This window comes from Scyliorhinus canicula, chromosome 2 (genome assembly GCF_902713615.1).
Source record: "Scyliorhinus canicula chromosome 2, sScyCan1.1, whole genome shotgun sequence".
Lineage (NCBI taxonomy): Eukaryota > Metazoa > Chordata > Chondrichthyes > Carcharhiniformes > Scyliorhinidae > Scyliorhinus > Scyliorhinus canicula.
Window position 1 is genome coordinate 19471065 of NC_052147.1, and position 12881 is coordinate 19483945.

At 49.2% G+C, this 12881-nt stretch overlaps 1 protein-coding gene across 2 annotated transcripts in view; it reads right to left on the reverse strand.

The window, feature by feature from the left end:
* The window catches only part of fbln5 (fibulin 5), a 98428-nt gene that overhangs the window by 55749 nt on the left and 29798 nt on the right, over positions 1-12881 (reverse strand). For both annotated transcript variants that reach the window (XM_038774536.1, XM_038774546.1), the window contains exon 4: positions 12258-12524. In XM_038774536.1, the coding sequence (XP_038630464.1) occupies positions 12258-12524 (267 nt within the window). The remainder of the gene's footprint in view (positions 1-12257; positions 12525-12881) is intronic.

Here is a 12881-nt window from a genome sequence, read left to right on the forward strand (position 1 = left end):
CTGGGCTGAGAAGTGGCAGACGGAGTTCAGCCTAGGTAAATGTGAAGTGATTTATTTTGGAAGGTCGAATTTGAATGCTGAATGCAGAATTAATGGCAGGATTCTTGGCAGTGTGCAGGAACAAAGGGATCTTGGTGTCCACATATATAGATCCCTCAAAGTTGTCACCCAGGTTGATAGGGTTGTTAAGAAGGCGTATGGTGTGTTGGCTTTCATGAACAGGGAGATTGAGTTTAAGAGCCGCGAGGTTTTGCTGCAGCTTTATAAAACCCTGGTGAGACCACACTTGGAATATTGTGTCCAGTTCTGATCGCCTCATTATAGGAAGGATGTAGATGCTTTGGAGAGGGTGCAGAGGAGATTTACCAGAATGCTGTCTGGACTGGAGGGCATGTCTTATGAAGAAAGGTTGTGGAAGCTAGGGCTTTACTCACTGGAGCGAAGAAGGAAGAGAGGTGACTTGATAGAGGTGTACAAGGTGATGAGAGGCATGGATAGAGTGGATAGTCAGAAACTTTTCCCCAGGGCGGAAATGGCTGTCACGAGAGGACATAATTTTAAGGTGAATGGAGGAAGGTATAGGGGAGATGTCAAAGATAGGTTCTTTACACAGAGAGTGGTGGGTGCGTGGAATGCACTGCCAGCAGAGGTGGTGGAGTCAGAGCCATTAGGGACATGGTCAGCAGTAAATTGAAGGAGTGTAGGTTAGGTTGATGTTAGATTAGGATAAATGGTTGGCACAACATTGTGGGCCGAAGGGCCTGTACTGTGCTGTACTGTTCTATGTTCCATGTTCTATTAGAAGTCAGAATGGGCAGGGACTTCATTTCAGGCCTGCAACTGCGTCTCCGGCCTCATTGGCAGAACCTTTTGGTTGCCAAGGGAGATTTTTAGCTTGATTGCTTACTTTGCAAAAGCATCTTAATTAGGACCTCTCGATTTGGTTGGAATGGAAAATCTTGCCAGTGTTTTGTTGCACCATTGAATTAATGTCTGTGCAGAAAGCATTTGTTGAATACGATACTGCCTGGGCCGAGAGGCAATTTCCTTCTGGCCTCTTATGTTCCCAGTGTTAATCAGTGGAAGCACATGAGTGGATGTGGCAGGGAGCAATGAACACCTAGCCAAGTAGTTTCCTAGACAATCCTTAATGGTAGTGAATTTCAGTGGTTACCAAATGTTTTCAACAGTTAAGCACCTCGATTCAAAGTTGCCAAGTCTGACTTTAGTGAAGCGTGACCATTTAATTTTGCCTACAATAGGATGATTGCGGAACCCAAAGAGGTTCTGAGGTAATTGATGTTCAGCCATTTGACCGGCTTTATGGTAAATTTGGTGTTCAGTGGCGTCAACCCTGGTTTTGTTATATTCTTCTCTCCTACAGTGCAAACGTACCAATCATTATTTGAAGGTAATACTATATACAAATAGAATTTCCTAGGAGGCTAAGCACAGCACACCTGCACCTGCTGCTTGTGGACAAGTCAAGTGGCTAATGCATCACATCCTATCAAACTGGCAACGATTGACTGCTCTTTGCAGGTACGCACCATTAAAGGTACCTGTACTTCATATCACAACAGGCTTTTGGGTAGCTAACAGGCAGTTCACCGGTCTTCCATTCCCGCGGTGAAGATTTTGAGGTCCTGGCCTCATTTTGAATGGGACCACTGAACGGCGAAGGCCAATTGAGCACCCCGAGGAGCAGCTTTGACCCACAGGAAGATGGAGCAGCTGAGATGCTGGAGGTGGGGAAGTCAAGGCTGAGTCATCAGCATCTTGCAGTTTTTTGTTTGCTCCATCCCAGAGGAATAGTTACTCTCCTCTGGGCCGAACAAAAATAATACCTAACTTATCTTTCCAGAACCTCTTCAGCTCTTCTGCCAAAGATACCAAAGTGACAGGTGAGGTCCCATTATGTCATCGGATAGCAAATTGCACATTAAAAGCGGCTTACCATCTGGAACATGCATGTGACTTCTAGACACTCAGCAGAATGCCCATTCCAAAATGGCAACGGTCGCATTGTGAGGGATAAGAACATAAGAAACAGGAGCAGGAGTAAGCCTTTCGGCCCTTTGAGTTTTGTCATTCAACAAGATGAAGGGCAGGATTCTCTGGCCTCCTGGCCATGCGATTCTCGGCAGTGGGAGGAAGCACGCTGATCGCTGGCGCCGGGATTCTTGCTCCTGCCGCTGCCATTGAGGCTACCCCACATCGCCAGGAAACCCGAGGGTGGGGAACGCTGCCGACGGGACCAGAGAATCCCGTTGCCAGTGAACAACTGGAGAATTCGAGCCCAAGGCTGACTTTGTACCTCAGCTCGACCGACCCTATTCAGAGGCCCCACATTGAGGAGGTCAAAAAGGCCTTAATCTCTTCATTCAATTAGCCTTCCTGTGTTGCTGTGTAAGACATTACTCATTTTGCCCTTTCAGTGTGTGGGGTAGTAATTATTCATGCTGTCACAGCATACATTCATTTTAGTCTCAAAGGGCTTTTATATTTGAGCAAAGAGTTGTGAGCAACAGCGTGCAACAATCCAAAACTCATTTATTTTCAACGAACATTCTGCCCAGAGTCTAAACAAAAGATCTCATCCATAACAACAGAATCCTTCCCACATGCCAAAGATCAGCGAAGAAGGCTGGTGCCAACAGCAATCATGAATTATTGCTGTTATGTTAACCTTATCATAGCTGGTGAATTATTTTTTTTTGTGGTAATAATAAGATGATCTAAAGTTATGCAAACATTATGGAACAGGTTGTCCAGTTCCCATCCCTGTAGAGTCCTCCAGCTCTACCACCCACGGGGATCTCTGTGCTTCTCTGTGCCATGAACTATTAGTCTTACAGTGCCGTTACGCCGCAGAAAGAAACTACTCGGCCCATCCGAGTCAATGCTAGCTCTCGAAAAAGCAATCCAATCAGTCCCATTTCCCTGCTCTATCCCTGTCGCCCTGAAAGCCCCTCAAGCACCTATCCAATTTCCTTCTGAGAGCATTATTCATCATCACTATTCCCACCAACCATGTAGGGAGTGGGTTCCAGGTCATAAGCACTGACTGCAAAGTATTTTTTCTCCTCACATCCTCCCCTGGGTGGCACGGTGGTTCAATTCCAGCCTCAGGTGACTGTCTGTGTGGAGTTTGCACCTTCTCCCCAAGTCTGTGTGCGTTTCCTCCAGATACTCCAGTTTCCTCCCTTAGTCCAAAGATGTGATTAATGATTAATGCGTGGGGTTATGGGGATAGGGCGGGGAGTGGGAGGGGTGGAGTGCTCTTTCGTAGGATTGGTGTAGAATTGATGGGTCGAATGGCCTCCTTCTGCACTGCAGGGACTCTGGGCGGGATTCTCCGACCCTCACCGGGCCGGAGAATCGCCGGGGGAACGCGTGAATCCCTCCATTGCCGGCTGCCGAATTCTCCGGCGCCGGGGTTTTGGCGGGGGCGGGGATCGCGCTGCGCCAGTCGGCGGCCGCTGGCAGCGGCCCCCCCTCCCCTGATTCTCCGGCCCGTGATGGCCGCCCGTTTTAGGCCAGTCCCGCCGGCATAAATTAGACCAGGTACTTACTAGCGGGACCTGGCTCTGCGGGGGGCTTCCAGGGTTCTCGGGGGGGGGGGGGGGATCTGGCCCCAGGGGGTGCCCCCACGGTGGCCTGGCCCACGATCGGGACCCACCAATCCGCGGGCGGGCCTGTGCCATGAGGACACACTTTCCCTCCGCACCGACTTTGAACCTCCGCCATGGCCAGCACAGAGACAAACCCCCCCTGCGCATGCGCTGGGATGACGCCAGCACACGCTGGTGCTCCCGCGCATGCGCCAACTCGCGCCAGCTGGCAGAGGCCCTTCGGCGCCGATTGGTGCGCCACCAAGCCCCTTCCGCGCTGGCTGGCGCTGCGCCAACCCCACCGGCGCCGGCCTAGCCCCTGAAGGTGAGAAGGATTCCGCACCTTCTGGGCGACCGGACACCGGAGTGGTTCCCGCCACTCCTCGGCGCCCGGACCGCCCGCCCCGCCGGGTCGGGGAGAATCCCGTCTTCTATGTCTCTCTTCCGTAAAACTGTAAATCTGTGTCACCTAGTTCCTGTACCATCCATTGTGAAGTTTTTCTTTGTCTATATTATCCAAATCTGTCATAACCCTGTACACCTCTATCAAATCTCCCCTCAATCTCCTTTGCTCCAAGACAACAATTTTTGTAGCTAAAAATCCTTTATGATGGATTTGGGACCCATATCTAAGAAAGGATGTGCTGGCCTTGGAAAGGGTCCAGAGGAGGTTTACAAGAATGATCCCTGGAATGAAGAACTTCTCGTATGAGGAATGTTTGAGAACTCTGGGTCTGTACTTGTTGGAGTTTAGAAGGATGAGAGGGGATTTTATTGAAACGTACAAGATACTGCGAAGCCTGGATAGAGTGGACGGGGGAGAATGTTTCCACTTGTAGGAAAAAACTAGAACCAGAGGACACCATCTCAAACTGAAGGGACGATGCTTTGATATAGAGATGAGGAGGAATTTTTTCAGCCAGAGGGTGGTGAATCTGTGGAACTCTTTGCCGCAGAAGGCTGTGGAGGCCAATTCACTGAGTGTCTTTCAGACAGAGATAGATAGGTTCTTGATTAATAAGGGGTTATGGGGAGAAGGCAGGAAAATAGGGATGAGAAAATATCAGCCATGATTGAATGGCGGAGCAGATTCGATGAGCCAAGTGGCCTAATTCTGCTCCTATGTCTTATGGTTTTATGGTGTTATGGCGCCATGCTGGTAAATCTCCTCTGCACCCTCTCAAGAACTCTCACATCCTACTTCAAGCTTAGTGACCAGAACTGGATGCAATCCCCCTAGTTCTAGCCGAACCAAAGTTTCAGCATAACCTTTCCTGTTTTAGTTAATACCTCCCAAAATTTATGAATCCCAAAATCCCATGCAGAGAAATGTCTTCACCCAGTGGGATGTTTTCAAGAAGCAGTTAAAATACAGCACTTGGGGTGAAGGGGATCAAAGGGTATGGGAGGGAAACAAGATCAGGCTATTGAGTTGGATGATCAGCCATGATCATAATCAATGGTGGCACAGGCTTGAAGGGCCGAATGACCTCCTCATGCTCCTATTTTGTATGTTTCAATGTGTGCCAACTACTCTCCCAATTTGTCCTCCCACCTTCAACGATCTAGAAACATGAACTCCAAAGTCCCTCAGCATTAATTAGCCCTGTGTAACTTGAGTTTTTATTGTCTCTCTATCCCTTCTGCCAAAATTTATTTCATACTTTCTTCACCAGTACAAGACTGGGTATATGAAAGTCACTCTGCCCTGTGTGAGGAGGATTTAACCGGAAAACATTCTATATCCGGTTTTGGGCGCATTGAGCGGATGTTTCTCAGTGGCTGCAGTGGCGAGAAACACCTGCTATTCAACGGCACTTTGCCATTTTTTTGACCTTGTGAAGGTCGCACTTCCGTCATTTCCTACCGGTGAGTCCAGCAGGAAAGTCTCCTCGCAGATTATGGCGCCATTTTGACTGACTGCTCCGATCTTTACCCACTCCTTTCATTCCCCCCACCCATGTTTTCAACTCCTCCCAACCTCAGGCAGGCCCCTGGGAACACGCCTTCACCCCCCACCTACCAGGTTGGCAGTGCCAACCAGGCATCCAGGCACTCTGGCAGTGCCATCTTGGCAGTTCTCCTGCCGGCCAGGCAGTGCTACCTGGGCAACCTGGCACTGCGAGGGTGCCCGTGTCGTACCTCAAGGGTGCCAGGCTGGCACTGCCATAGTGCCCAGGTGCCAGAGGGAGTGCCAGAGTGCCACCCTGCCCTGTCCCCGATCACCCTGGGAGTCTCTAACAGCCTGAGAGACCCCCTCAGGTGCCATTATGACTGGTTCACATTTGTGAAAGAGAGTGCTAAACGGCATCCTGGCGAGCTCTCCCAGGCACGGCTGTTATGTCCAGGGTGCTGGGTGAATCCCATGCACGCATATTTAATGAGCCTAATGGATATTTAGATATGCAGATCTGGATCACACCCAGTAAGGGCGAGATCCAGATCACAACATCTCGCGAGACTCCGTTAAATTTGGCGAGGCATTTTAAGCGTCGCAAGTCACGCGAGAGGCCTCCTGCGGGATTCAACCGCCTTGTCCAAAACCAGGTCGGGTGCAGCTAGTCCGTTAAATTGTGCCCATAATTTTTCTTTTGTTATTAGGAGAATATGAGGAAAAGTGTGTTCTGAAAGGTGTTTGTTATTCCAGGCAGCCACAGAAGGACGTTGGGCATAAAAGCTTAGGGGCTCAGTGACTGTTGTTTCTCTGGCAGCGATTGGTCTTTACTCCTGCAATGTTGCAGAAGCATGGAGACATTTCCAGCAGGACGTACACCCCCCCCCCCCCCCCCCCTCCTTATTGAACAAGGTGGTGTGAGGCCCAATAATGAGGACAACAACCATCATTTTGTGATTGCATTTGGTGCCACTCACAATCTCAAAATTGGGCAGTGCAGAATTCCTAGCCCAAGAATTATTTCTTTGCCGACAGGCTTAACAACGGTTGGGGTTATGTATGCTGTTTATGCAATGCTCTCAGTCCTGGAAGTTGGCTGAATGCTCACTGCCTTAGTCTTGCTGGCACCTTTACAAGTTCAAGTGCATCCAACCCAGGACCCGCATGTACCAATTTGCGGCTGCCCGTAACTCTGCTGTAAACAACATAGATTTATGACTGAATTGGAACAGAGTGCACATGTAAAGGAAGAATGGGGTAGATCTTTGTGCGACAGCATAAAATGGTTGACTTCGATTCAGCACCCTCTTTATCACCTCTCCCAATATTTTAGTTCGAATAAAATCAGTAGAAATAAGAATTTAAAGGATAAGAATGAGGGTTTAAAAAGAGCCGGCAACTCGCAATCGCCTGTTTTACACTGTCGCACAAAGTTCCCTCCCCCGCCCGTGGCGTGTTTCGCGGCGGTTCAGGCAGCGGTGATGGTACCTTCCAGTTGCTGGAGGTTGGCTGGTGATGGTATCTTCCAGTTGCTGGAGGGTGGCTGGTGATGGTACCTTCCAGTTGCTGGAGGGTGGCTGGTGATGGTACCTTCCAGTTGCTGGAGGGTGGCTGGTGATGGTATCTTCCAGTTGCTGGAGGGTGGCTGGTGATGGTATCTTCCAGTTGCTGGAGGGTGGCTGGTGATGGTACCTTCCAGTTGCTGGAGGGTGGCTGGTGATGGTATCTTCCAGTTGCTGGAGGTTGGCTGGTGATGGTATCTTCCAGTTGCTGGAGGGTGGCTGGTGATGGTACCTTCCAGTTGCTGGAGGGTGGCTGGTGATGGTACCTTCCAGTTGCTGGAGGGTGGCTGGTGATGGTATCTTCCAGTTGCTGGAGGGTGGCTGGTGATGGTATCTTCCAGTTGCTGGAGGGTGGCTGGTGATGGTACCTTCCAGTTGCTGGAGGGTGGCTGGTGATGGTATCTTCCAGTTGCTGGAGGGTGGCTGGCGGTGGTACCTTCCAGTTGCTGGAGGGTGGCTGGCGGTGGTATCCCAGTTGCTGGAGGGTGGCTGGCGGTGGTACCTTCCAGTTGCTGGAGGGTGGCTGGTGATGGTATCTTCCAGTTGCTGGAGGGTGGCTGGTGGCGGTGGTACCTTCCAGTTGCTGGAGGGTGGCTGGCGGTGGTATCTTCCAGTTGCTGGAGGGTGGCTGGTGATGGTATCTTCCAGTTGCTGGAGGCTGGCTGGTGATGGTATCTTCCAGTTGCTGGAGGGTGGCTGGTGATGGTATCTTCCAGTTGCTGGAGGGTGGCTGGTGGTGGTATCTTCCAGTTGCTGGAGGTTGGCTGGTGATGGTATCTTCCAGTTGCTGGAGGTTGGCTGGTGATGGTATCTTCCAGTTGCTGGAGGGTGGCTGGTGATGGTATCTTCCAGTTGCTGGAGGGTGGCTGGTGATGGTATCTTCCAGTTGCTGGAGGGTGGCTGGTGATGGTATCTTCCAGTTGCTGGAGGGTGGCTGGCGGTGGTACCTTCCAGTTGCTGGAGGTTGGCTGGTGATGGTATCTTCCAGTTGCTGGAGGGTGCCTGGCGGTGGTATCTTCCAGTTGCTGGAGGGTGGCTGGTGATGGTATCTTCCAGTTGCTGGAGGTTGGCTGGTGATGGTATCTTCCAGTTGCTGGAGGTTGGCTGGTGATGGTACCTTCCAGTTGCTGGAGGTTGGCTGGTGATGGTATCTTCCAGTTGCTGGAGGGTGGCTGGTGATGGTATCTTCCAGTTGCTGGAGGGTGGCTGGCGGTGGTATCTTCCAGTTGCTGGAGGGTGGCTGGTGGTGGTATCTTCCAGTTGCTGGAGGGTGGCTGGTGATGGTATCTTCCAGTTGCTGGAGGGTGGCTGGTGATGGTACCTTCCAGTTGCTGGAGGTTGGCTGGTGATGGTATCTTCCAGTTGCTGGAGGGTGGCTGGCGGTGGTATCTTCCAGTCCTTCTGCTGTCAACGGGCTTTCCCCTTATTCGCACCCGCAATGAGGGTCATCATTGGTGGGACTGGAAGATTCCACTGGCGGGAATGGAAACATTTCAGCCAGTATCATTCTCCATATCTCCCCACTCGTGCGCAATGCAGGCTTTTAAAATGATCTCTACGCGTTGAGATATTGACACCATGGCGGAGAAATACATTTGCATTGCCCGCATAGTACCCTTATCTTGATTCACCGTGGGCAAACACAGCCGTGTGCAGCATCCTCCAATGCTATCAATAGCCTCTCAGTTTGAAGGCATTAAATGGGTTGAATTTTGAGGTGTAACCATTTTTTAATGAACACTTATTTTTTGTATACAGGGAACCCCACCTCAGGGGAGAGAAGCGTACCCCATAAACTATGCAGATCTTAAAAGCATAAAGAAACTGTTCCGAGCTGGCGCTGACTGATTCTTCTGCTTCCCATTGCCAGAGTTAGCATTCAGAAGCTGATTGAAAGGTAGCTAGCTCACTCGGCTAAATTACTGGCTTTTAAAGCAGGCCAAGGCAGGCCAGCAGCACGGTTCGGTTCCTGTACCAGCCTCCCAGGACAGGCGCCGGAATGTGGCGACTAGGGGCTTTTCACAGTAACTTAATTGAAGCCTACTCGTGACAATAAGCGATTTTCATTTCATTTCATTTCACAGATTCATTATCTAAGGGAGTGAGCATGTTCAGTCTAATTTGTCACAACGCCACGGTTAATAATAATAATCGCTTATTGTCACAAGCAGGCTTCAATTAAGTTACTGCCAAATTCCGGTGCCTGTTCGAGGAGGCTGGTACGGGAATTGAACCCACGCTGTTGTTCTTATTCTGCATTACAAGCTAGCTGTTTAGCCCACTGTGTTAAACCAGCATAATTGGTCTAATCTCAGCCTCATGCCAATCTGTATCTGCCCGTCCTGGCTAACTTGATTGTGAGAAGATTCCAATGGTGACCTTTTAATCTCTGATCTTGTGTTTCTTTTCATCCGTTTAGAAACTGTTATCCAAAGGGTGATACGGTGGTGCAGTGGTTAGCACTGCTGCCACACGGTGCCGAGGACCCGGGTTCGATCCCGGCCCCGGGTCACTGTCCGTGTGGGGTTTGCACATTCTCCCCGTGTCTGCATGGGTTTCGCCCACACAACCCAAAGATGTGCAGGGTAAGTGGATTGGCCACACTAAATTGCCCCGTAATTGGGAAAAAAGAATTGGGTACTCTCAATTTTTATTTAACAAACTGTTATCGGCCTCACGTTACTTCAACTCACTTGTTCAGTATCTAACTCAGCCTTAGAAATGTTCAATGACCTTCCTCCACTACTCTCGGGGGAAGAGAATTCCACAGACCAACGATCCTCTGAGAGAATAAAAATCACCCTTATTCCTGCCTTGAAGCAATACCACTTATTTTAAAAGAAATCTTCGAATTCTATTGTCTCCCATAAGGAGATATCCGCCATGCTAACTTCCCTCAGGATCTTAAAACTTTCAATAAGATCAACTCTCAATCTTCTAAACCCCAGTAGATACAGGTCCAACCTTTCCAACCTTTCATCATTAGATAATGCTCCCATCCCAGGCATTGGACACGGTAGCACAGTGGTTAGCACTGCTGCCTCACAGCAGCAGGGACCCAGGTTCCGACCTCGGGTGACTGTCTGTGTGGAATTTGCACTTTCTCCCTGTGTTTGCGTGGGTTTCCACTGAGTACCCCGGTTTCCTCCCACATTGCAAAGATGTGCAAGTTAGGTGGGTTAACGGGGGTGAGGTGGGGGGAGTGGGCATGAGTAGGCTGCTCTTTCGGAGGGACGGTAGAGACACGATTGGCCGAATAGCCTCTGTCTGCACTGTAAGGATTCTAGAATCGGTCAAGTGAGCCTTCTATCTTTTTCTATGTTAAGTACAGATATAAGTACAGATTGTTACTCCAATGAATGCTAAGTCACATTGCGCATTAATACTTAAATCATTCCCTAACATCGTACTGCAGTATTGCTTCCAACCATTCACAATGGATGAGTTTGATGTTAGAACCCTCACAGCTACCAATCATCTCAGATCCTATGGCTGAAATCCATCTCCTGATGACTTCCTTCTTCGGCCATAAGTGTTTGTTTTGTGCCCAAATTCCAAAAGAGCACTTTATAGGCACAACAGACATAAGGCGCACCATACTTGTAAGAGGAGAGATGTCTCTCGGCTCACTCTCAATGTAGACCCACCCCAGGAGGAGAGAACCCTGTGGCTATACAAATAATCTAGCATATCGGAGCCTGCTGGCTATTGACAAGTACTATAAGTGTGTGTATGGGATCAGCACTGATCAGAAATGTCTCCATAGATGTTAGGAACAGAAAATAGGCATTGCCAAACAGGCTTTTACAATTCAATTTAGCCCTACCTAATCTTGAGCACATTGCGTCTCAATTATACCATTTGCCAAGAGCATCTAGATACCTGTTGGCTTGTTTATGGCCTTCCCTGGTCACTTCATCTGCACAAACCATACGGGCAAAATATTCTACCGAACATACTCCCTTCTTACTCCGAGGTTTCTCATTTTAACATCCATTTCCTGGTATTTGAATTAATCGGGCCGGATCTCCATCTTTGAGATGCAAATCACAAGTTGGCAGATTTCCTGATGTCCTGAGCCTACTTCCTGACCAGCAGTGCCTGCCCACGCTATTTTCATGGTGGGGTGGCAGGGACGGTCTGGAGTCGGATGGCCGTCTGCAGAGGCAGGCTTAAGGTGGGAAAGTTGGCGGATGGATGCCAAGACGGGCATGACATTAGCCAAGTTCTGTACATACGTTTTGGGTACCCCAGCCCTCACTCCTCATTCCCTCTTCCCTGCCGCTTCTATACCCCCCATGCCATTTCATACTCCCATGCCCCTCCCATAACTTCTGTTCCACTTTATGCCCCATGCCTTCTCCACACCCCTTATCCAGCGTACAACTCACCAAATATCCACTTTGCACAGAATTCCTGCACCTTATAAAAATACTGGGAAGTCTTTGAAATGTTCACGAAACTGTTGAAATAAACAATTGCCCATTCAAAACCTACTTCAAATTGGAGCTCACAAAACGTTCGATCAAAACAAAGCTCAGAATCCCCCCCGACAACTGTATCAACAACCCCTGCAGAGCTGAATCCATGAATGATGTTTAGAGTTCAGTCATTTAGTAGTTTTCACTTTTTTCATCACCCTGTATCATTAGGCAGAAAAGTTGAACAGCTTTTATATGAGTATGCACCTGATGATTATGCTGTGCACTTATTCTTATCTGTATAGTTGTTTGTTATTGTTTCACGTCCCGCTTCTAGTGGCACACAAAGCAGACATTCACTTGTTTCCACAGAGAGGTTTTTCCTGGAACACTAGCTTGCCGCCAGAGGCTAAAAGCTTGAGGACCACCAGTCCATACCAAACATGGCTGACCAGGAGTCTCTCCTGCTTACTGCCTACCATTAGCATGTGTTGGAAGGCGTTTGCAGGTTGATACTCAACCTGTGTGGCCACATTATGAACGCTCCTTCCTTGACCACCAAGTGTGACTCGAGGCCAGAGCTTCTGGCTCAGAGTTTGGAATGCTACCCACTGCAGCATAGGACCTCCTACCTGTCCAGCAGAGGGTGCTGAAAAACGTCAAAAATATACTACGTTTGTCAGGTTTAAAATGCAGCATAGTTTCAGGTGAGGCCAAGTGAGGTCGTTCATTTTTGCAGCACTTGATTAATAAAGCACCAACGTACCCACACAGTTGTTATTGTCATCCTGAGTGTAGCCAAAACGACAGACCAGAGTTCTTTGTGGAACAGGAAATCTGGGTATTGAGGCTGGTTGGTAGACTGAGGTTTCGGAGCGCCCTGTTGGTGAAGATGCAGGGTATGTTGGATTGGATGGTCCGTTTGCCAGGACGAGTGCAGCAGTCCTTGGTAAGCACAAGTATCCACCGTTGTGATTGATGCATCTCATGTCCCCCTTACAGGCATCTGTGATGGTTTGGCACTCATTAATATCTGTGAAAATTCAGAAAATAAAGAACAATTGAGAAGACACGTTGCCTTTTACTCCTTGTCCTTGTTGGCCACTTGCCCACCTAAACTCATTTGAGCTTTCACAATTCCTCTGCAGGCGATTTTGCCTTCTTGAGTCACAGAGTCGTGTGCATTATGGGAAATCCCTCTCCCCCCCACTAATAAAAAATACAGCAATCAATGGATCGACACACTACCAGAGTACGGTCTGGAATCACAGTGACACAGCTCTAGTACTGAAATAGAGAGATGGTGTAATGCTCAAGAAGATTTCAGTAACACGAGCGGCACGGTGGCGCAGTGGTTAGCACTGCTGCCTCATGACGCTGAGGATCCGTA